The sequence below is a fragment of the Bombina bombina genome, chromosome 9 (assembly GCF_027579735.1).
Source record: "Bombina bombina isolate aBomBom1 chromosome 9, aBomBom1.pri, whole genome shotgun sequence".
In the NCBI taxonomy this organism is placed as follows: Eukaryota; Metazoa; Chordata; class Amphibia; order Anura; family Bombinatoridae; genus Bombina; species Bombina bombina.
The window spans coordinates 136,546,078-136,570,572 of record NC_069507.1 but is presented as its reverse complement, the minus strand read 5'-3'; the positions used below and the strand labels follow the sequence as shown (position 1 = coordinate 136,570,572).

The 24,495-nt window shown below is 37.5% G+C and overlaps 1 protein-coding gene across 1 annotated transcript in view; it reads left to right on the top strand.

Moving 5' to 3' along the window:
* Window positions 1-24,495, top strand: part of DNTT (DNA nucleotidylexotransferase) — a 1,045,168-nt gene that overhangs the window by 195,965 nt on the left and 824,708 nt on the right. The window contains exons 4-5 of the mRNA XM_053692399.1: window positions 16,316-16,486; window positions 20,171-20,242. Coding sequence (XP_053548374.1) covers window positions 16,316-16,486; window positions 20,171-20,242 — 243 coding nt within the window. The remainder of the gene's footprint in view (window positions 1-16,315; window positions 16,487-20,170; window positions 20,243-24,495) is intronic.

Genomic DNA, 24,495 nt, shown 5'->3' with positions numbered 1-24,495 from the left:
ATTATCAATTTTTTTTGTTCTCTTGGTATCTTTATTTAAAAAAAGCAGGTATGTAAGCTTAGGAGAGGGGGCATTTTAGGTGCTAAACCAAAACTGGGCTGGCTCCTAAGCTTACATTCCTTCTTTTCAAATAAAGATACAAAGAAAACCAAGAAAAATTGATAGTAGGAGTAAATTAGAAAGTTGCTTAAAATTGCATGCTGTGGGGCCTAGTTATCAAGCCGTCAACCTCAAATACGCTGGAATTCCGCAGCGTATTTGTGGCGAGGCTGATACGCCTTAGTTATCAAAGGCTCGAGACCGGCAAAAGTAGAATTTTGTGACGTAAGCATCGATCCGCCGGACTCAGTCCGACACAGATCGATTCTTACGTCACTCCAGATGTTCCGCACACAAGTGCGGCACATTCTCACTACTTTTGCTAGTTATCAAAAAACTAGCAGGTACGCTCGGCACTTTTCCGACTCAGCGTACCTGGTTTTCAAACCGCCACCCCTGGAGGCGGCGGATCCCATAGGAATCAATGGGAGTCTGACCATAGCGAAAGTACAAGTTCGCTGCTGAAAGACATCCCATTCATTCCTATGGGAGCTGTCTACACCTAACACCCTAACATGTACCCCGAGTCTAAACACCACTAATCTGTCCCCCCTACACCGCCGCAACTAAATAAAGTTATTACCCCCTAAACCGCCGCTCCCGGAGCCCACCGCAAGCTACTCTATACATATTAACCCCTAAACCGCCGCTCCCGGAGCCCACCGCAACTATAATAAATGTATTAACCCCTAAACCGCCGCTCCCTGAACCCGCCGCAACCTATATTAAATGTATTAACCCCTATCCTGCCCCCCCTACACCGTCACCACCTATAATAAATTTAATAACCCCTAATCTGCCCCCCCTACACCGTCGCCACCTATAATAAATTTATTAACCCCTATCCTGCCCCCCACTACACCGCCGCCACTGTAATAAAATTATTAACCCCTAAACCTAAGTCTAACCCTAACCCTAACGCCCCCCTAACTTAAATATTAATTAAATAAATCTAAATAAATTAACTCTTATTAACTAAATGAATCCTATTTAAAACTAAATACTTACCTTTAAAATAAACCCTAATATAGCTACAATATAAATAATAATTATATTCTAGCTATCTTAGGATTTATTTTTATTTTACAGGTACCTTTCAATTTATTTTAACTAGGTACAATAGCTATTAAATAGTTATTAACTATTTAATAGCTTACCTAGCTAAAATAAAGAGAAATGTACCTGTAAAATAAATCCTAACCTAAGTTACAATTACACCTAACACTACACTATACTTTAATAAATTATTCCTATTTAAAAATAAATACTTACCTGTAAAATAAACCCTAAGATAGCTACAATATAATTAATAATTATATTATAGCTATCTTAGGATTTATATTTATTTTACAGGTAACTTTGTATTTATTTTAGCTAGTTAGAATAGTTATTAAATAGTTATTAACTATTTAATAACTACCTAGCTAAAAGAAATACAAAATTACCTGTAAAATAAATCCTAACTTAAGTTACAATTAAACCTAATACTACACTATCATTAAATTAATTAAATAAACTACATACAAATAACTGCAATTAAACACAATTACATAAACTAACTAAAGTACAAAAAATAAAAAAAGCTAAGTTACAAAAAATAAAAAAATAAGTTACAAACATGTTAAAAATATTACAACAATTTTAAGCTACTTACACCTAATCTAAGCCCCCTAATAAAATAACAAACCCCCCCAAAATAAAAAAATGCCCTACCCTATTCTAAATTAAATAAATTTCAAAGCTCTTTTACCTTACCAGCCCTTAAAAGGGCCATTTGTGGGGGCATGCCCCAAAGAAAACAGCTCTTTTGCCTGTAAAAGAAAAATACAACCCCCCCCCCAACATTAAAACCCACCACCCACATACCCCTAATCTAACCCAACCCCCCCTTACAAAAACCTAACACTAATCCCCTGAAGATCATCCTACTTTTAGTTGTCTTCACTCAGCCGAGCCACCGATGGAACTGAAGAGGACATCCGGAGCGGAAAAAGTTAATCCTCCAAGCGGCGCTGAAGAAATCTTCCATCCGATGAAGTCATCATCCAGGCGGCGCTGAAGAAAAGTCTTCGATCCGGCCGATGTCATCTTCAAAGAGGCGCTGAAGAGGTCTTCTATCCGGGCGAAGTCATCTTCCAAGCTGGGTCTTGAATCTTCCTTCCGCCGACGCGGAACCACCTTCTTCACCGACGGACTACGACGAATGACGGCTCCTTTAAGGGACGTCATCCAAGATGGCGTCCCCTCAATTCCGATTGGCTGATAGGATTCTATCAGCCAATCAGAATTAAGGTAGGAAAAATCTGATTGGCTGATGGAATCAGCCAATCAGATTGAGCTCGCATTCTATTGGCTGTTCCGATCAGCCAATAGAATGCGAGCTCAATCTGATTGGCTGATTGGATCAGCCAATCGGATTGAACTTGAATCTGATTGGCTGATTCCATCAGCCAATCAGAATTTTCCTACCTTAATTCCGATTGGCTGATAGAATCCTATCAGCCAATCGGAATTGAGGGGACGCCATCTTGGATGACGTCCCTTAAAGGAGCCGTCATTTGTCGTAGTCCGTCGGTGAAGAAGGTGGTTCCGCGTCGGCGGAAGGAAGATTCAAGACCCGGCTTGGAAGATGACTTCGCCCGGATAGAAGACCTCTTCAGCGCCTCTTTGAAGATGACATCGGCCGGATCGAAGACTTTTCTTCAGCGCTGCCTGGATGATGACTTCATCGGATGGAAGATTTCTTCAGCGCCGCTTGGAGGATTAACTTCTTCCGCTCCGGATGTCCTCTTCAGTTCCATCGGTGGCTCGGCTGAGTGAAGACAACTAAAGGTAGGATGATCTTCAGGGGATTAGTGTTAGGTTTTTGTAAGGGGGGTTTGGGTTAGATTAGGGGTATGTGGGTGGTGGGTTTTAATGTTGGGGGGGTTGTATTTTTCTTTTACAGGCAAAAGAGCTGTTTTCTTTGGGGTGTGCCCCCACAAATGGCCCTTTTAAGGGCTGGTAAGGTAAATGAGCTTTGAAATGTATTTAATTTAGAATAGGGTAGGGCATTTTTTTATTTTGGGGGGGTTTGTTATTTTATTAGGGGGCTTAGATTAGGTGTAAGTAGCTTAAAATTGTTGTAATATTTTTAACATGTTTATAACTTATTTTTTTATTTTTTGTAACTTAGCTTTTTTTATTTTTTGTACTTTAGTTAGTTTATGTAATTGTATTTAATTGTAGTTATTTGTAGGTAGTTTATTTAATTAATTTAATGATAGTGTAGTATTAGGTTTAATTGTAACTTAAGTTAGGATTTATTTTACAGGTAATTTTGTATTTCTTTTAGCTAGGTAGTTATTAAATAGTTAATAACTATTTAATAACTATTCTAACTAGCTAAAATAAATACAAAGTTACCTGTAAAATAAATATAAATCCTAAGATAGCTATAATATAATTATTAATTATATAGTAGCTATCTTAGGGTTTATTTTACAGGTAAGTATTTAGCTTTAAATAGGAATAATTTATTAAAGTATAGTGTAGTGTTAGGTGTAATTGTAACTTAGGTTAGGATTTTTTTAACAGGTACATTTCTCTTTATTTTAGCTAGGTAAGCTATTAAATAGTTAATAACTATTTAATAGCTATTGTACCTAGTTAAAATAAATTGAAAGTTGCCTGTAAAATAAAAATAAATCCTAAGATAGCTAGAATATAATTATTATTTATATTGTAGCTATATTAGGGTTTATTTTAAAGGTAAGCATTTAGTTTTAAATAGGATTCATTTAGTTAATAAGAGTTAATTTATTTAGATTTATTTAATTAATATTTAAGTTAGGGGGGCGTTAGGGTTAGGGTTAGACTTAGGTTTAGGGGTTAATAATTTTATTACAGTGGCGGCGGCGTAGTGGGGGGCAGGATAGGGGTTAATAAATTTATTATAGGGGGCGACGGTGTAGGGGAGGCAGATTAGGGGTTAATAAATTTATTATAGGTGACGACGGTGTAGGGGGGGCAGGATAGGGGTTAATAGGTTTAATATAGGTTGCGGCGGGTTCAGGGAGCGGCGGTTTAGGGGTTAAACTATTTATTTAGTTGCGGAGAGGTGCGGGATCAGCAGGATAGGGGTTAATAACTTTATAATAGAGGGCGACGGTGTAGGGGGGGCAGGATAGGGGTTACTAGGTATACTGTAGGTGGCAGCGGTGTCCGGGAGCGGCGGTTTAGGGGTTAATACATTTATAAGAGTTGCGGCGGGGTCTAGGAGCGGCGGTTTAGGGGTTAGTAACTTTATTGAGTTGCGGGGGGCTCCGGGGGCGCCGGTATAGGGGGTAGAACAGTGTAGTTTAGTGTAAGTGCTTAGTGACAGGCTAGCAATAAAGCTGGGAAAAAGCCGAAGGGCAGCGAGATCGGATGAGTGATAACTGTCACAGTCCGCTGCTCATCGCCCCGCGGCTTTTTGACAGCTTTATTTGATAACTTAGGCGTATTTTTTCAGGTCCGCGGCGGTGATGTGAGGCGAGCTTAGGCGGGCGTATTGGGCCGGCGAAGCCAGAAAAGTAGACGGCTTGATAACTACCCCCCCATATCTGAATCATGAAAGAAAAAGTTTGAGTTTTATATCCCTTTTACTCATACGAAATATGATCTTGATTCTTCCATAATAGCACATAAATCAAGATATTGTCACCGCTCACCTCCCTATAGCGCTGCTATTACAGGTTTGCAAAAACCCGGCGTTAGCAGGCAATATGGCAGCGTTGAGCTCCATACTGCACAAAAAGACCAGCGCTGCTTTTAGCTGGTTTTACGTGCTTGTGCATGTTTTTCCCATAGACATCAATGGGGAGAGCCAGCTAAAAAAAAGCCTAACTCCTGCAATAAAGGAGCGTAAAGCTCCATAACGCAGCCCCATTGATTCCTAAGGGGAAAGAAAAGTTATGTTTACACCTAACACCCTAACATAAACCCCGAGTCAAAACAACCCTAATCTGCTGCCCCCGGCATCGCCGACACCTACATTACATTTATTAACCCCTAATCTGCCGTCCCCAACATCCCCGTCACCTACCTACACTTATTAACCCCTAATCTTCCGGCCCAACATCGCTGACACCTACATTACACTTATTAACCCCTAATCTGCTGCCCCCGACATCGCCGCCACCTAAATTACAGTTATTAACCACTAATCTGCCGCCCCAGACATTGCCGCCACCTACCTACAATTATTAACCCATAATCTGCCGCCCCCGACATCGCCGCCACCTACATTACAGTTATTAACCCCTAATCTGCCGCCCCCGACATCGCCGCCACCTATCTACACTTATTAACCCCTAATCTGCCGCCCCAAATGTCGTTGCTACCTACATTACACTTATTAACCCCTAATCTTCCGACCCCTATGTCGCCGCCACTATACTAAAGTTATTAACCCCTAAACCTAACCCTAAGTCTAACCCTAACCCTAACACCCACTAACTTTAACATAATTAAAATAAATCAAAATAAAAATTACAATTAATACCTAAATAATTCCTATTTAAAACTAAATACTCACCTATAAAATAAACCTAAGCTAGCTACAATATAACTAATAGTTACATTGTAGCTATCTTAGATTTTATTTTTATTTTACAGCTAAGTTTGTATTTATTTTAACTAGGTAGACTAGTTAGTAAATAGTTATTAACTATTTACTAACTACCTAGTTAAAATAAATACAAACTTACCTGTAAAATAAAACCTAACCTGTCTTACACTAACACCTAACCTTACACTACAATTAAATAAATTACATTAATTAAATACAATTAACTAAATTACAAAAAAATAAACACTAAATTACACAAAATAAAAAAGAAATGATCAAATATTTAAACTAATTACACCTAATCTAATAGCCCTATCAAAATATAAAAGCCCCCCCAAAATAAAAAAAAAACCCTAGCCTAAACTAAACTGCCAATAGCCCTTAAAAGGACCTTTTGCGGGGCATTGCCCCAAAGAAATTAGCTCTTTGACCTGTAAAAAAAAATACAAACAACCCCCCAACAGTAAAACCCACCACCCACACAACCAAACCCCCCAAATAAAATCCTATCTAAAAACCTAAGCTCCCCATTGCTCTGAAAAGGGCATTTGGATGGGCATTGCCCTTAAAAGGGCATTTAGCTCTTTTTTTTAGCCCAAACCCTAAGCTAAAAATAAAACCAACCCAATAAACCCTTAAAAAAACCTAACACTAACCCCCGAAGATCCACATACAGTTTTTGAAGACCCGACATCCATCATCATCAAGCCGGGAGACGTCTTCATCCAAGCGAATGAAGCCGGGAGAAGTCTTCATCCAAGCGGCAAGAAGTGGTCCTCCAGGCGGGCAGAAGTCTTTATCCAGATGGCATCTTCTATCTTCAGCCTTCCGACGCAGAGCGGCTCCATCTTCAAGACATCCGGCGTGGAGCATCCTCTTCATATGGTCCCAGCCGTACACTGAAGGTTCCTTTAAATTACGTCATCCAAGATGGCGTCCCTTGAATTCAGATTGGCTGATAGAATTCTATCAGCTAATTGGAATTAAAGGTGAAACAAATCATATTGGCTGATGCAATCAGACAATAGGATTGAGCTTCTATCCTATTGGCTGATCCAATCATGAGCTCGCATTCTATTGGCTGATTGGAACAGGATGAAGATAGAAGATGTCGTCTGGATAAAGACTTCTGCCCGTGTCAGGTCTCCTGTCAGTCATTTCATAGCCCTTCCCACTTTGTCTTTAAGAGTATCCTGTTTCCTGTAAACAGGTGCTTAGTATTGAAACTGCTTCCTAGCAGGTGTATGTGCAGTTGTTTCTTAGGATACAAACCTAACATAATCTCCTTTCTCTAAGCCACTTGGACATCTGAACTAAGGATTAAAACTCCTCTCTACTACTGCAGTATTTATTGCCCCTGCAGTTTCTGAAGCTACATTGGACCGCAACATATTTCACAGCACACCTTCCTATTACAAAATCTTGTGCTCCCTTCTTGCCACAACTCCACTGGCACTTAGTGGTTGTTTCCTGAGTACAAGTCAACTAACCAGAAGAAACCAAAGCAATTACAAAGAGGAAAACTGGATTGTAAAACCGGAACTTAGCCACACCCCCTTTTGTGACATCACTCTCTGTTCATTCAGCTTCAGTGCAGCCTACTCTGATTCAGTGTGTCAACAGCCTGTCAGCAAGTCTGAAAAGGATTGTTTCCATCTCTACACTATCTGATACAAGGAACACCTTGCCTGAACTAACTGAGACTTTGTTTACTATAACACCAGAGCCTTTGTGTTGTTACATTGTGCCCAGTTTAACTTTAACCTTTAATAACTTTTCACTGAAAGTTAATCTGTATTCATCCACATTGAATACAGAAACTCAGGTGGAACAAACTCATTTTATGCAACACTGCAATTGAGATCCAAAACTATATTCATAATTGTAACAGAGTATACACAGAATATCACATAATACTAAGCCCAAACAGTGAAATGGATCCAGCAGAGCTGCCTCAGTATGTTTATTCACTTTCTCAACGTGTGGATCAACTTAATCAAGGGTTAAGGGAAATTCAGCTAGAAAATCAAACTTTGCATAAAATAATAAAGGATTCAATACAACAAAAATCATGTCATACTGAAACTATCCCAGAACCATTAGTATCTCAACCAGATATGTTTCATGGTGACAGGAAGCTCTATAGACAGTTTAAAAATGCTTGCAATTTGTTTTTTGATTTAAGAAATAAAACATATAATACTGATAAAATAAAGGTATTAACGATAATATCCTTTTTACGTGGAAAACCAGGGCATGGGCCGACCAATTCTATGAAAATGATGATCCTATTTTAAGCTCTCTTGATGAATTCTATGAAGCAATGGATGATCTGTATCAGGATAGCAACATCCAGAACACAGCTGAAACAAGAATGAGAGCATTAAAACAAGGAAAGAAAAATGCAGAAGAATACCTCACTGAATTTAAACATTACGCCACAGATTCACAGTGGAATTCAGTAGCGCTGAAAAATCAATTCAGGCTTGGGTTGTCTGATCCAATAAAAGACGAGCTAGCTCGCATTGAACCTCCCAAGACGCTAGAAGATTTAATGAAGTTAGTTGTGCAAATAGATAGGCGTCTCAGAGAGAGGAAGGCAGAACGTCAATCCTCAGAGTACACGCCGCGGCTACCTCGACTTCACTATTCAGAGTCTCCTAATCCCCAAGCAATATCAAAAAGTAATTCAGAAGCAATGGACATCGGGGTTATTCGAGGACCCCTGACGTCAGAAGAGAGGAGCCGTCGAAGAGCACAACAATTATGTATGTACTGTGCTAACCCTAATCACAGTGTGAAGGATTGCCCACTACTTATCCGTACAAAGAGAAGTAAATTTACTTATATACATTCTGTTATGCCTAAAGATCTAAAACCAACTTACTGTCATCTATCTCTATTTTTACAGTGGGACCAAAACCGAACAAGGATTGATGCAATCATAGATTCAGGAGCGACAGGAAACTACATAGATAGAACTTTCACTGTAAATAATAAAATTCCACTAGTGGTTAAGCAAACTCCTGTTGTAATTAGAGTTATTGATGGTACTACAATATCCACAGGTCCTATAACACACAGTACTATACCATTATTAGTTACAACTCACACTGGTCACACAGAGTATATTGTTTTCGATGTATTGCCTTCACCTTTGTTTCCCATTGTACTGGGCTTAGATTGGTTGCGGCTACACCAACCTGGCATAAACTGGAAAACTCTAGCTGTTGAACTAAACTCCACTTATTGTCAACAAACCTGTTACCCAAGGGATATACTAATACAAATTCCAGATCCTATTCCGACACTACCCCCTCAATATACTGATTTTCAGGACGTGTTCAGCAAAAAGATGGCAGAAACTTTACCACCTCATCGCAAGTACGATTGCCCAATTGAGTTAATACCAGGGTCATCCATACCGTTTGGACACCTATACCCACTCAGCCCGCCAGAGTTGGCACATTTGAAAGAATATCTTGAAGAAAATCTGAGGAAAGGATTTATCAGACCGTCTACCTCACCCGCGGGAGCGGGAATGTTCTTCGTAAGGAACAAGGACTCGTCTTTAAGACCTATCATAGACTATCGAGAACTCAATAAAAGAACAATCAAAAACAGGTATCCGCTACCTTTGATACCGGAACTCATAGAACGCCTACAAGATGCTAAAATATTCACAAAGCTCGATCTACGTGGGGCATATAATTTAATCCGCATACGAGAAGGGGATGAGTGGCTGACGGCATTTAGAACCAGATACGGTTTATTCGAGTATCTGGTAATGCCGTTTGGTTTATGTAATGCGCCAGCCACTTTCCAGCATTTTATCAATGAAATATTCAGAGATCTACTTGATGTATGCATTGTCATTTATCTTGATGACATCCTTATATATTCAGACACTATGGAGCAACATGTTAAAGATGTCAGGAAGGTTTTGACAAGACTTTGATCTCATCAATTATACGCTAAGCCAGAGAAGTGTTTGTTCCATACTAAGGAGGTGTCATTTCTTGGATACCATATCAGTCCAACTGGGATCCAAATGCAAGACAACAAAGTCCAGACAGTCTTAGAATGGAAAGAACCCGCTACTAAAAAAGAATTGCAACGTTTTTTGGGATTTGCAAACTATTACAGAAAATTTATAAAAAACTACTCCAAGATTGCAAGACCTCTCACACAATTTATCAGCTTGAATACTCCGTTCCGTTGGACACCTAGCGCTGCCGAAACATTTTCATACCTAAAACATTGTTTTACATCTGCACCTATATTACGTTTTCCAAACCCAAAGCTGCAGTATATCCTAGAAGTGGATTCATCTGACTTTGCAGTTGGTGCAGTACTCTCGCAAAGAGAAACAATAGATTCCCCCATTCATCCAGTCTCTTTTTATTCTAAGGTGATGACTGCTGCTGAGATGAATTACTCCATTGGAGACAAGGAGCTTTTGGCAATAAGAAACTCCTTGGAACACTGGAGACACCTGCTTGAGGGGACTTCTACTCCAATACTCATATACACAGACCACAGAAATTTAGAGTTTCTTCAAAAAAACAAAACACTATCTGCAAGACAGGTTCGATGGAGCCTTTACTTCTCACGTTTTGATTTTCATATCATGTATCGACCAGCCAGTAAGAATGGCAAAGCCGATGCTTTGTCAAGAAAGGATGCCAAACCAACACAAAGCACAAATCCATCTTTTATCATTCCAGCAGAACGTTTTATCCATCTGTCAACACAACAGGATTTCATAACATCTTTACGCAAAGCACTTACCAATGACAAAGAGATTCCACATTCTTTGGTAACAAAGCATACCAATGGATTATATTCTCATGGTGAACAACTTTACCTACCTGACATATTAGTTGAACCTATACTTAAAATGTACCATGATGCTCCCATCTCTGGTCATCTCGGAGTGAATAAAACTATAGCAATCATAGCAAGACAGTTTTGGTGGCCAGCTATGAGGAGGTCCATTACAGAATATGTAGACACCTGTCATGTATGTGTTACTACCAAACCAGAAAGACAGAAACCTTATGGACTCTTAATGCCTATCGCTCCATCTACCAAACCTTGGGAACATATCGGAATGGATTTTATTGTCGACTTACCTCCTTCTGGCAAACAGAACACCATTCTGGTAGTCATAGATCTCTTTACGAAGATGGGTCACTTTATACCCTTCCACAAATTACCTACATCTACAGAAACTGCAGATTTATTCATGAAACATGTTGTCAAATATCACGGGATCCCACGTAGAATCACCACTGATCGTGGAACTCAATTCACCTCTCAATTTTGGAGAAAATTGTGTGACAAACTCCAAATAGACCATAGATATTCCACTTCATTCCATCCTCAGACCAATGGCCAAACTGAGAAACTTAATCAATGGCTTGAACAGTACATTCGCTGCTATTGTTCTCAACATCAACAAGATTGGCTCCAACAAATTCATCTAGCAGAATTCGCTTATAACAATAATACCAATTCTTCAACTAAATTATCTCCGTTCTTTGCGAATTATGGATATCATCCTCAAATACTACTGACTGATTCACTTCCATCACCTTCACCATTGGTCGATGAGTTCCATAATTCACTACTTGAAATATTCAAACAAATCCGACACAACATAATTGCTGCACAAGAGACCCAAAAACGATACTATGATCTGCGTAGAAGACCATCACCAAACTATCAGGTTGGAGATCTTGTTTGGTTATCCACCAAGAATTTAAAAATGCAAGTACCCAGTAAAAAACTTGGTAGTCTGTTTATTGGACCCTTTCCTATTGCCAAGGTCGTTAACCAGAATGCAGTCACTTTGACATTGCCTCCATCATCAAAACTTCATCCAACCTTTCATGTATCACTACTGAAACCGGCAAAACCAACTAGAGTATCTACTCCAAATGCTTCATCTACTTCAGTTCCTTCCGATTTGCTGGAGTATGAAGTTGAAAGTCTGGTGGATTCTAGGATTTCCAGGGGCGAACTCCAGTATTTGGTGCGCTGGAAGAACTACACAGAGGAAGATGACACCTGGGAACCCTCCTCTAATCTTTCCGCTCCTAAGTTGGTGGCACAATTCCATAGGCGAAATCCGGATCGTCCCCGACCTCAAGCTGTGGGACAGCTTGCTTAGGTGGGGGGTCATGTCAGGTCTCCTGTCAGTCATTTCATAGCCCTTCCCACTTTGTCTTTAAGAGTATCCTGTTTCCTGTAAACAGGTGCTTAGTATTGAAACTGCTTCCTAGCAGGTGTATGTGCAGTTGTTTCTTAGGATACAAACCTAACATAATCTCCTTTCTCTAAGCCACTTGGACATCTGAACTAAGGATTAAAACTCCTCTCTACTACTGCAGTATTTATTGCCCCTGCAGTTTCTGAAGCTACATTGGACCGCAACATATTTCACAGCACACCTTCCTATTACAAAATCTTGTGCTCCCTTCTTGCCACAACTCCACTGGCACTTAGTGGTTGTTTCCTGAGTACAAGTCAACTAACCAGAAGAAAACCAAAGCAATTACAAAGAGGAAAACTGGATTGTAAAACCGGAACTTAGCCACACCCCCTTTTGTGACATCACTCTCTGTTCATTCAGCTTCAGTGCAGCCTACTCTGATTCAGTGTGTCAGCAGCCTGTCAGCAAGTCTGAAAAGGATTGTTTCCATCTCTACACTATCTGATACAAGGAACACCTTGCCTGAACTAACTAACAGAGACTTTGTTTACTATAACACCAGAGCCTTTGTGTTGTTACATTGTGCCCAGTTTAACTTTAACCTTTAATAACTTTTCACTGAAAGTTAATCTGTATTCATCCACATTGAATACAGAAACTCAGGTGGAACAAACTCATTTTATGCAACACTGCAATTGAGATCCAAAACTATATTCATAATTGTAACAGAGTATACACAGAATATCACAGCCCGCCTGGAGGACCACTTCTTGCCGCTTGGATGAAGACTTCTCCCTGCTTCGTTGAGGACTTCTTGCCGCTTGGATGAAGACTTCTCCCGGCTTCGTTGAGGACTTCTTCCCGCTTGGATGAAGACTTTACTGTTGGGGGGTTGTTTGTATTTTTTTTTTACAGGTAAAAGAGCTGATTTCTTTGGGGCAATGCCCAGCAAAAGGTTCTTTAAAGGGTTATTGGAAGTTTAGTTTAGGCTAGGTTTTTTTTGTTGGGGGGGGGGGCTTTTTTATTTTGATAGGGCTATTACATTTGTATTTATTTTAACTAGGTAGTTAGTAAATAGTTAATAACTATTTACTAGTCTACCTAGTTAAAATAAATACAAACTTGCCTGTGAAATAAAAATAAAACCTAAGATAGCTACAATGTAACTATTAGTTATATTGTATCTAGCTTAGGGTTTATTTTACAGGTATTTAGTTTTAAATTGGAATTATTTAGTTAATGATAGTAATTTTTATTTAGATTTATTTTAATTATATTAAAGTTAGGGGTGTTAGTAGGGTTAGACTTAGGGTTAGGTTTAGGGGTTAATAACTTTAGTATAGTGGCGGCGGTGACAATGGGGTCGGCAGATTAGGGGTTAATAATATTTAACTAGTGTTTGCAATGTGTGAGTGTGGCGGTTTAGGGGTTAATATGTTTATTATAGTGGCGGCGATGTCCGGAGTGACAGATTAGGGGTTAATAATTTGTTTAAGTGGTGGCGATGTCCGGAGAGGCAGATTAGGGGTTAATATTTTTTTTTTAAGTGTCGGCGATGTCCGGAGCGGCAGATTAGTGGTTAATAATTTTATTTTAGTGTTTGTGATGTGGGAGGGCCTCGGTTTAGGGGTTAATAGGTAGTTTATGAGTGTTATTGTACTTTGTAACACTTTAGTTATGAGTTTTATGCTAGAGATTTGTAACGTAAAACCCATAACTACTGACTTTAGATGGCGGTACGAATCTTGACGGAATAGGCTGTACCACTCACTTTTTGGCCTTCCAGGCAAAACTCGTAATACCGGCTCTGTGAAAGTCCCATTGAAAAATGACTTTTTGAAAGGTGTGGTAGTTACGTTGTGTTACGGCCAAAATAGTGTGCGTTACAGCTATACCTACAAGACTCGTAACAGCAGCGGCAGTGAAAAAGCAGCGTTATGATACTTTTTCACTCATAACGCAAAACTCGTAATCTAGCCGTATGTTAATGGAGTTTGTGTGTGTGTTTTTACACTGGATATAGTGGTGTTTATAATATGTGTTAAAAAGTTTGACGGTCTGAATTATATTTGCATATACTCATGATGGGATTACTGGGCATATTTGTTCAATTATTTTTTTAAAGTTTTTTTATTAATATTTCATTCATAAAGAAAATCTTGTTTTATGTTTTGGTGTGAATGTCATCTAAAATCAACAAGAACACTGCAGAAAATCATTTTTCCATAAGAAAAAAACATATGTAGCTTATCTTCTAAAATGGGATTTTAACAGTTCTAACATTGTAAATTGTGAAACTGCCTACCAAGGTTACTAACAATCTTCTCTCTGCTAAAAGTAATAGCCACTACTCTATCCACTACTGAGAGGTCTTACTCGACCTCTCAGCTGCCTTTGACACAGTTGACCATCCCCTCCTCCTACAGACCCTTAGCTCTTTTGGGCTTTGTCTCTTTCTTGGATTCACTCCTATCTTTCTCACAGGTCTTTTTCTGTGTCATTTGCTGGTGACTCCTCTTCTCCAATGCCTGTGTCTGTTGGAGTACCTCAAGGATCTGTTCTGGATCCTCTTCTCTTCTCCATTTATACTTCTTCACTGGGTAAACTTATCAACAGTTATGGCTTCAAATATCACCTCTATGCTAATGACACCCAGATCTACCTCTCCACCCCTGCTCTCTCGCCTTCTGTTCTTTCTTATTTCAGTGACTGCTTATCTGATATTTCTTCCTGGATGGCCTCTCACCACCCAAAGATTAGCATGTCCAAGACTGAGCTCCTTCTAATTCCCCCCTTAAGCTCTACGCCGACTTCCGACTTTTCTATCCCTGTCGACGGCATCACCATCGCCCCAAGTTCGCTGCCTCGGAGTTACACTTGACTCAAATCTATGCTTCATCCCACACATCCAATCGCTTTCTTCATCCTACCACAACCACCTACGCAATATTTCCAAGATTCCCCCTTTTCTGAGCGCTAACACCACAAAGCAAATAATCCACTCCCTTGTTATTTTCTGACTTGACTACTACATTAACCTACTTACTGGCCTTCCTCTTTCCCACCTGTCCCTCCTTCAATCTATCCTAAATGCCTCTGCCAGGCTAATCCACATTTCCCAACGCTCTGTATCTGCTGCACCTCTCTGTGAGTCCCTTTATTGGCTCCCCATTCACAGCAGAATTAAATTCAAAATTCTCACCCTTACATACACAGCTCTCACCAACGTTGCTCCCTACTACCTATCCTCTCTAATAAACAAGTATACTCCAGCCAGCCCACTAAGATCCAACAATGACCTGCTCCTTGCATCTTCGACTATCACCTCTTCCTATGCTAGACTGCAGGACTTCTGTCGTGCAGCACCTACCCTCTGGAACACCCTCTCTTGTGCCGTCAGGCTTTGCCATAATCTTTCTTCCTTTAAATGCTTCCTGAAGACTTTTTTGTTCAGAGAAGTCTACCACCCAACTCAATAATAAATTAATTTCACTCACCTAACATTTCCCTCATCTAACTCTGCATTAAAATATTTCTCAATCTTGCAGCCCTCACCTCCTGTTTCTCAACCTCCTACCCTTCTAGATTGTAAGTTCCCACAGGAATAAGGCCCTCAATTCCTCCTGTATGTGTTTGTAAAGTTTTGTCCTGTCTCTTACAAGTTTTATATAATTGTTTTATTTAAATGAATTGTACCATGGACAGCGCTGCGGAATATGTTGGCGCTTCATAAATAAAGTATAATAATAATAATAATAAAAAATAAGGTTTAAAATATTTACAAAAGTTACAAACCTTGCTGTGATAATGAGATTTGCCTTTGCCAAATATCTAGCATTGTAGATGGCGTTGCAAGGTTCTAGAAACTATAAATCACGTTTTTTCCATAGGCAATTTTTTGGACTTCTGTTTAAAGTTAAAACTATTGCAACTGTTGCCAATAAACAGGACTGAATGGCATACTGTTTGACCCCGATCACTAATATGTAATTGCTGATAGAAATTAAAATTAAGAAGATGAATTTAAATGAAAATTAGAATCCCAAAAATGTGAGTATGAAATAAAAACAAACATTTTAAGAGCACAGTTGCTAAACCCCATTTCTAGATGTCAAAGTCACCATTTATATTTTGTCATTTTTCCTGACGGTCTTATAAGCTGTACGGGATATCACCTATATGTCTATTAAATACATATGCATATGTAATTGTCTGTCCCACCCACAAGGGACTATACAATAGTGCTAAATATAGGCTTAATAAAACCTAGACCTTACTTGAGTTAGCAAATCTTAGCTGTGTGTGGTATTTCTATCACCTTTGGCCTTTTTAGGATATGTAGTTATAGTTATACTAAAAATAGTCTTATTTTATTTTTTAAGTTTATATTTATTTGTTTTATATTTCAGGATGCATTTGATATCTTGGCTGAAAATTATGAATTTTGTCAAAACAAAGGACCATGCTTGGCATTTTTAAGAGCATCATCTGTTGTGAAGTCGCTTACATTTTCCATTACGGCAATGAGAGATTTGAATGGGCTTCCTTTCTTAGGAGATGAGATGAAAGCTATTATTGAGGTAACCCTACAATGACTATTTAGTAATCCTTTCGCATTATGAGCTGTACATACCCAAGACAAACAGGATTACTCCAGGAGACCAACCTGGAGTCAATTGATGACCATCAAACTACTTTAGAAGTTATTTGCACATCATCAGACATCATCAGGCTTGTAAAGTCATCAGCTAAGGTAATAAATTCTGGTTGATGACTTCAGAATAATTAGCAGATTACCTTACTAATTACTTCACAAGCATGAACAGCCAGTGAATGACTATAGAGTCATCTCATTTAAATATTTCGGCCTGTGGGCAAACTACAGGATGGCTTCTGATGACTAGTCTGTAGTCTTAAATTATTTCAGAATGACTCCAGGACGATCATCCTTTTTTACTAGGGTATGAGGAGTGGTATTAGTTAATGCAGTACTTGCTATCAGTCTGCTTTCAGAGACGGAGAACACTCAAAATACTACTAAATAAAAATTTTTATATATTGCAGCCGATTCAAGAAGTATCCCTTTGAATGTATTTATTACATTTCCTGACTTTTATGAAAGACAGATAAGTACATTAAAGTTTCAGCAATAATACTGAGCAAAACTGCTGCCATATAGGTCACCAGAAATAGCCAAGTCCTAAACAGACATCTCTGCTTTGCAACAAAAGATACCAAGAGAGCGAAGAAAAATTTATAATAGAAATAAATTAGAAAGTTTTTTTAAAATTGCATGATTTATCACGAAAGAAACATTTTCATATCCTTTAATGGTTTAGGCTAGAGCATTCTGTTTCCAATGTACATCTATTATCAAATTGTGCACTCTTTTTCATATACACACTTTCTGCAACACTACTGAGCATGTGCAAAAGTTCATATTGTTATTCATATATAATTGGCTGATGACTGTCATATGATACAGTAGGCGGGAAAATAGAAGTAAACTTAAATTTTTCCGAAAAATATTTACTTCTTTTTTAAATTATGCAATTCTACTGTATTGAATGATCCTTTATTATAACATCAAACTTTACAAACACATACAAATGAAACTAGAAAGATAAGACCTGAGGATAAAAAACTCACCAGTATGGAGAGAAATCACGTAAAAACTTTTTTTTAAGACCCTATGGGCTTGATTTAACAATAGATAGAGACTATGTTCGCTGTCATGATCTTCATCCGCCCAGCCTTGCGGCAAAAGGGCAGCTGTACGCCGCCCACATTTAACATTGCACAATACAATGATTGCAAGGCCAATGGCGCACAAGAGGGGGCTGTCAATCATCCCAATCTGATCGGATTGAGATGATTTCCATCTGCCAAGTGTCGCGGACAGGTTAAGTAGCAATGGTCTTTAGACGGATTCTACTTAACTAATGTTTCAGGCTCGCAGCTTAGAAAACAAAGCCCTTAATTGTAATGGTTGTGGCCAAAATCACACATTCACTGAGGTAATGATTTAATTAAGAGATAATTATACAAAAGATAGATAATTAAAATTAATTAATTAATTAATTAATTAAAAGATAAGTTGCAAATGTTAATAGCAAGTAGCAGTAAAGGGTTTAAAGTAATTATGTTAGGTAAGCTGCTATTTTATTTTGATCTTACATTATTATTTCAAATATACACCCGGAAGTTTTTTTTTTACTCAGATGACGTGCACATTTGGGAACTGTTTTCAATTTTTCTTAATTAGTGACAACTGTATATGTGAGCAACAAAGAAAAGAAATGGAATAACATTTAAAATACCAAAGTGAAATCTTTAAGGGGCATGAAATTCAAAATGTTCTTTCACTATTCAAATAGATCATACAATTGTAAACAACTTTCCAATTTACTTCTTTTAACGCATTTGCTTAATTCTCCTGGAATCCTTTGTTAAAGGAGCAGTAATGTACTGCTGGGAGCTAACTGAACAAATCAGGTGACCCAATTACAACAAGGCAAGGCATATACTGTATGTGCAGCTATCAATCAACAGCTGACTCCTAGTAGTGCATTGCTGCTCCCTAACCTACCATGGTATGGTTGTCAACAAAGGAAACCTAGAGAACAAAGCAAAATAGATGAATTGGAAAGTTTGAAACTGCAGAAATAAACCCCAAAGAGAGAGGAAAATAGTTATAAGAGGAGAGAAGGGCCATGTAAAGAATCGCTTGGAGAGGAGAGTTGGAAAGGGAGCGCTATACTACATAAAAAGTATTATTTATTTAAATAAATAAAAAAACTAAAAGACAAAATGTATGTAAACTGGCTACTGGCAGACAGCTGACTGCACCTAAGATGACAAAACTAGTTAGTGTGTGTGTGTGTGTGTGTGTGTGGGGGGGGGGGGGGGGTTAGAGAGCTGTTTGGGAGGAATCAGGGAGGTGGGAAGGTAAGGGGGTAGTTCTACACTTTACATTGGCAGACTGTCTACCAGTACCTAAGATGATGGTGAACAGATCTGGGGGTGGGAGGAATCAGGTGGGAGGGTAATCTTTACACTAAAGCTAAACTTGCCCTTACAAGCTACTTGATTAAACCCTTAAAGGGACACTAAACCCAAAATTTTTCTTTCATGATTTAGATAGAGAATTCAATTTTAAACAACATTCCAATTTACTTCTATTATCTAATTTTCTTCATTCTTTAGATATTATTTGCTGAAGAAATAGCAATGCACATGAGTGAGCCAATCACACGAGGCATCTATGTGCAGCCACCAATCAGTAGCTACTAAGCCTATCTAGATATGCTGTTCAGCAAAGGATAAAAAAAGAGAATGAAGCAAAATAGATAATAGAAGTAAATTAGAAAGTTGTTTAAAATTGCATGTTCTATCTGAATCATGAAAGAAAAAATGTGGGTTTCATGTCCCTTCAACTGCCCGGAATTTCAGAAGTGTAATGCGTAGCTGCAATTAGGGGCCTTCTAATTGGCAAAAATCAATGGCAGAGCCATATATGTCTGGTATTTCTGAACAAAGAGAATCCCAGAGAAGCTTTTAAAATCATTTGTGTCATGATTGCACAAGCGGTATCTAAACATTTTTAGTAAGAACCCCAAAGTTTGTGAAAAAGTTAACAATACTTTTTAATATGATCGCATTTCAGCATGAAATATACAAACATTTGCCTAGATGAATTCCTTGGGTTGTCTACTAAAAAAAATAATATAGTTTTGATAGGTAAATAAAAAAAAAAAGTATTTTTTCTGTGTAAATGAAGTGAAAGCAAAAATGCTATAAATGCTCTGGTCTTTTGAGGAAGTTTTAGTCTGAAATGCCCGGTCCTTAAGGGGTTAAACAAAGAACAACGTATCTTTTAGAGGAGCAGCAAAGAAAAATACTATTTGTTTATTGGTTGCCAGATTCTGACCCTACCCTGGTTCTAGTTATGTGATTGGTTCTATGTTAGACCTTTTTTGTCTCCAGTTTTTAATGTGATTAAAGCCACTTATCTCTGTATTATATTGATTTGCTTTTTAGCAATTTGGAGACAGTAAAGTATTGTAAGAAAAATTTGAGTTTTTGGTCTTATAATGCAGGTTCAGTTAGTTTCATAATTGCATTTTGAAATTATAAATAATTTGATAGAATGAATGCTTTATTATTACTAATATTACAATTATGTATGCTAACCTTTTACTATGAATAAATATAAATGTAAGTATGTAAGAATTTATTTATACGTTTATTTTCTGTTTATATAGGAGATTCTTGAAGATGGAAAATCTTCCAGGGTTTTAGACATTATGAACGAGGAGCGTTTTAAATCTTTTAAGGTAATAACAAATATGTTTCAGTATATTTGTAAATGAAGGTAGTGCAATTATGCATTTATTATTTAAAAAGGTAAAATAAAATATATTGATTTTAACAAATATTGGGCTAGATTACAAGTGGCATGCTAACTAAATTTGCTAAACTAAATTTGCACTCGCCGATTTTGCCCGACTGAAGACCTGAATATTTCCCATGCAATGATCAGATCCATGATAGAGTTTTCTTCTCTTGAGCCTAAATCATGGTTTGAATATATGGACCATTTCAGTGGAGCTTTAGGGGTCTATTTATTATAGTGCTGATGGACATGATATGATGTAGTGTATCATGTCTGCTGCACATCGATAAATGCCGACAGCATACGCTGTCAGCATTTATCATTGCACCAGCAGTTCTTGTGAACTGCTGGTGCAATGCCGCCCCCTGCAGATTCGCTGCTAGCAGGGGGTGTCAATCAACCCGATCGTATTCAATCGGGTTTAATTTCTGTCCGTCGCCGCAGAGCAGGCGGACAGGTTATGGAGCAGCGGTCTTTAGATCGCTGCTTTTTAACTTCTGTTTCCGGCGAGCCATGGGGCATCAAGTTCCGTACGGAGCTTGATAAATTGACCCCTTAGAGTACTTTCCCAAGAAGGTTATAAATATCATTTAAGTGTATTGCTGCCTACACAACCTGGCATAGGATATTGCCCTTCTGTGTAAGCTTTTAATTCAGTGCTATCATGTGTATGAGCCAGAACATCTGGATGAACAAGAAGATGCCCCAAGTGACAGATAAGTTCAAAACCTATTTAAGTATGAGCTCAAGATTATTTCAAATGCAGCCATGTTTATTTTACATATTTTAAGATTCATTTGTGAAAAAAAATGTTTGCAACCTAGCTGTGTAATTGGAAAGTATGGTCATAATAACACATTTTATAGAATTATTTCTAAAATGCATAATTATGACACAATTTGAATATGTTAAAAAAATCACATAACTGTACATAATATTAACAAAATGTCACTGGAAAAATACTTTAAAAAAATATAGACCCCTAAAGAACATGTATTTTTTAAAATGTATGCCCTCATTTAGTAATATAAAGGCAGACAAAGTTCCCAGGCAGACAACTTGTCCGTGCAAGCACGTAGGGTGTGAAGCACCATGAGCGAGTCTGCACCTTAAAGGGATATGAAACCCAAAATATGTATTTCATGATTCAGATAGAGCGTACAATTTTAAACCTTTAGGGGTCAATTTATGAAGCGGAAGTTAAAAACAGCGGTTGTAAGGCCACTGCTCCTTAACTCGTCCACCACCTCTGAGGGGGTGGACAGCAATCAGGCCGATTGGATACAATCAGGTTAATTGACACCCCCTTCTAGCTGCCGATTGGCATTTCACAAGCGTATGCTGTAGGCATTTATTGATGTGTGGCAGACATGATCCACTACAGCGGATCATGTCCGCTCGCACTATAATAAATCTGCCCCTTAGTGGCTATTCAAATTAAAACCCTATATGGCTATTGAGTATTTTAGAAAAAATTAAATTGAAGCTTTTATATGATAAAAAAAAACCCTGAAAAATATTATACCATAGATATGAAAGCGCAGCAATGAAACATTATAAATATAGAAGATACAGTAAGTTAGAATGATATAAAAACAAATATTCATGTTTATGTAAAATTCAACCATAGCTACATATTGCTATTGGTAGGTAGTTACATGACTCACAAGCTTACATTGAAAAATAATTTATGGACAGGAACATCCATTCTAAAGAAATACAGAAATAATATACTACTTTAAAGTCACTTTAAATATAAATTGTCTTAGTATGTCACATGACTGTTTGTTTGCCTGCAAATTAGGTACAAGTATTTGAAGCCTGCCATGGGCTCTTTCAGATTTCAGAACTGGAAAAAATCAACAATTTTTAGAGTTAAAGGGACATGAAACCGATTTTTTTTCTTTCATAATTCAGATAGAGAATACAAATTTAAAAAAGTTTCCAATTTACTTCAATTATCATATTTGCTTTGTTCTCATGTTATTCTTTGTTTAAAAGAAATATAGATATGTAGCGTGCCCTTATCTGGAGCACAACATGACAGGAAATAGTGCAGCCATCTAATGCGCTTGATAATGTATAACATTGTATCAAAACTACTGCCATATAGCACTGCTGACACGTGCACACTCCTAACCTTACCTTCCTGCTTTTCAACTAAGCATAACAAGAAAATAAAGAAAATTGAATAATAGAAGTAAATTGGAAAATTGTTTAAAGGGACACTGAACCCCAATTCTTTCTTTCGTGATTCAGATAGAGCATGTAATTTTAATCAAATTTCTAATTTACACCTATTATCACTTTTTCTTCATTCTCTTAATATCTTTATTTGACAAGCAAGAATGTAAGTTTAGATGCCGACCCATTTTTGGTGAACAACTTGGGTTGTTCTTGCTGATTGGTGGATTAATTTAACCGACCAAAAAACAGGTGCTGTCCAGGGATCTGAAGAAGAAAAAAACGTAGATACCTTCTTTTTCAAATAAAGATAGCAAGAGAACGAATAAAAATTGATAATAGGAGTAAATTAGAAAGTTGCTTAAAATTGCATGATCTATCTGAATCACGAAAGAAAATTTTGGGTTCAGTGTCCCTTTAAAATTGTATGTTCTATGTGAATCATAAAAGAAAAATGTTGTGTTTTATGTCCATTAAACTACAGAAAAATTGGGCAAAATAAATAATGAAGTTATATTGTAAAGTTGTTTTCATTCATTAATTTTTTTTATTTGCATATTTGTTGCTATTGTGTTTTTATTTATTTCACTCTTCCTCCGCCAGTCACCAATACTTTTTTAATGATGTTTTACATTCTTCCTATAGAAATTTGTGCCTTTATTCGCCCAATAAAAATGAAACAACCTCCCTTTCCTAATTGCGCATGCGCTTCTTTGTTGTTATGAACGCTGACTTTGTGCACGTTCATTTTTCGTGCATGCTCTATTGTAAAATAAGGGAATCCCTGCATACGAGTGCCGAGACTCAATAGAAAGCAGCGGTCCCTAGAAATAGTGCAGTTCTTCATAACCCTTTAAAAAAGTGTTTTATGAATTAAATATTTGTAAAAGACATCACCTATAATAAGTTATTGTTATATATGAATGAAAGAGGAAATTTTTGTTTAAAATTTCATTACTCGTTACGTATACGGATAAGGAGCAATTATGCATGCATGCCTTTCTCGGGAGACGCATTATTCCCCATGTAGAGAGCGTGTGGAACCGGTCTCTACGTCACACACACACTGAAACAAGCACTGTGAGGTGGTGGATTAACTAGAGGTAGAAGTAAAAATTAAAATTATATAAAAAAAATAATAATGATTTTTTTAAAAAATATTAGTGGTTTGATATGGGATATAAAGACAAAATTAAATATGTAAAGTAAACTTAAAGGGACACTGTACCCAATTTTTTTCTTTTGTAATTCAGAAAGAGCATGCAATTTTAAGCAACTTTCTAATTTACTCCTATTATCAATTTTTCTTCGTTCTCTTGCTATCATTATTTGAAAAAGAAGGCATCTAAGCTTTTTTTTGGTTTCAGTACTCTGGACAGCACTTTTTTATTGGTGGATGGATTTATCCACCAATCAGCAAGGACAACCCAGGTTGTTCACCAAAAATGGGCCGGCATCTAAACTTACATTCTTGCATTTCAAATAAAGATACCAAGAGAATGAAGAAAATTTGATAATAGGAGTAAATTAGAAAGTTGCTTAAAATTTCATGCTCAATCTGAATCACGAAAGAAAAATTTTGGGTACAGTGTCCCTTTAAAAAGATAACCATCACTTTAAGCATTCTATAAGAACGTCTATATTACAGTGTGACTGCCCCTTTAATTGAAAGGTGGTCAACGTCTGAGATTCATTTGAGTAGAAGGCATATGGAAATGTTGGTCAGTTGAGCTTCTTGTAAGGGTATATTTTCTGCGTTGAGTTTTACAGCTCTGCTAGTGAGGCTGGGGTCTTTGGATATGATATTGGCTATAGTAGATAATTTCCTTAGAAAATGTCAATTGTGTAAATAGATTAGTAAAACCATTATCCACCCTATCCATTACACTTTTAAGTGAATTATTTATCATTGATTTTTTTAAATCATAATGTAGATTTTGAAATGTCTCACTCAGAATATCTATAGTTGGTAATAGATGTTTATTGAATATTATGACCTTGCAATAGTTT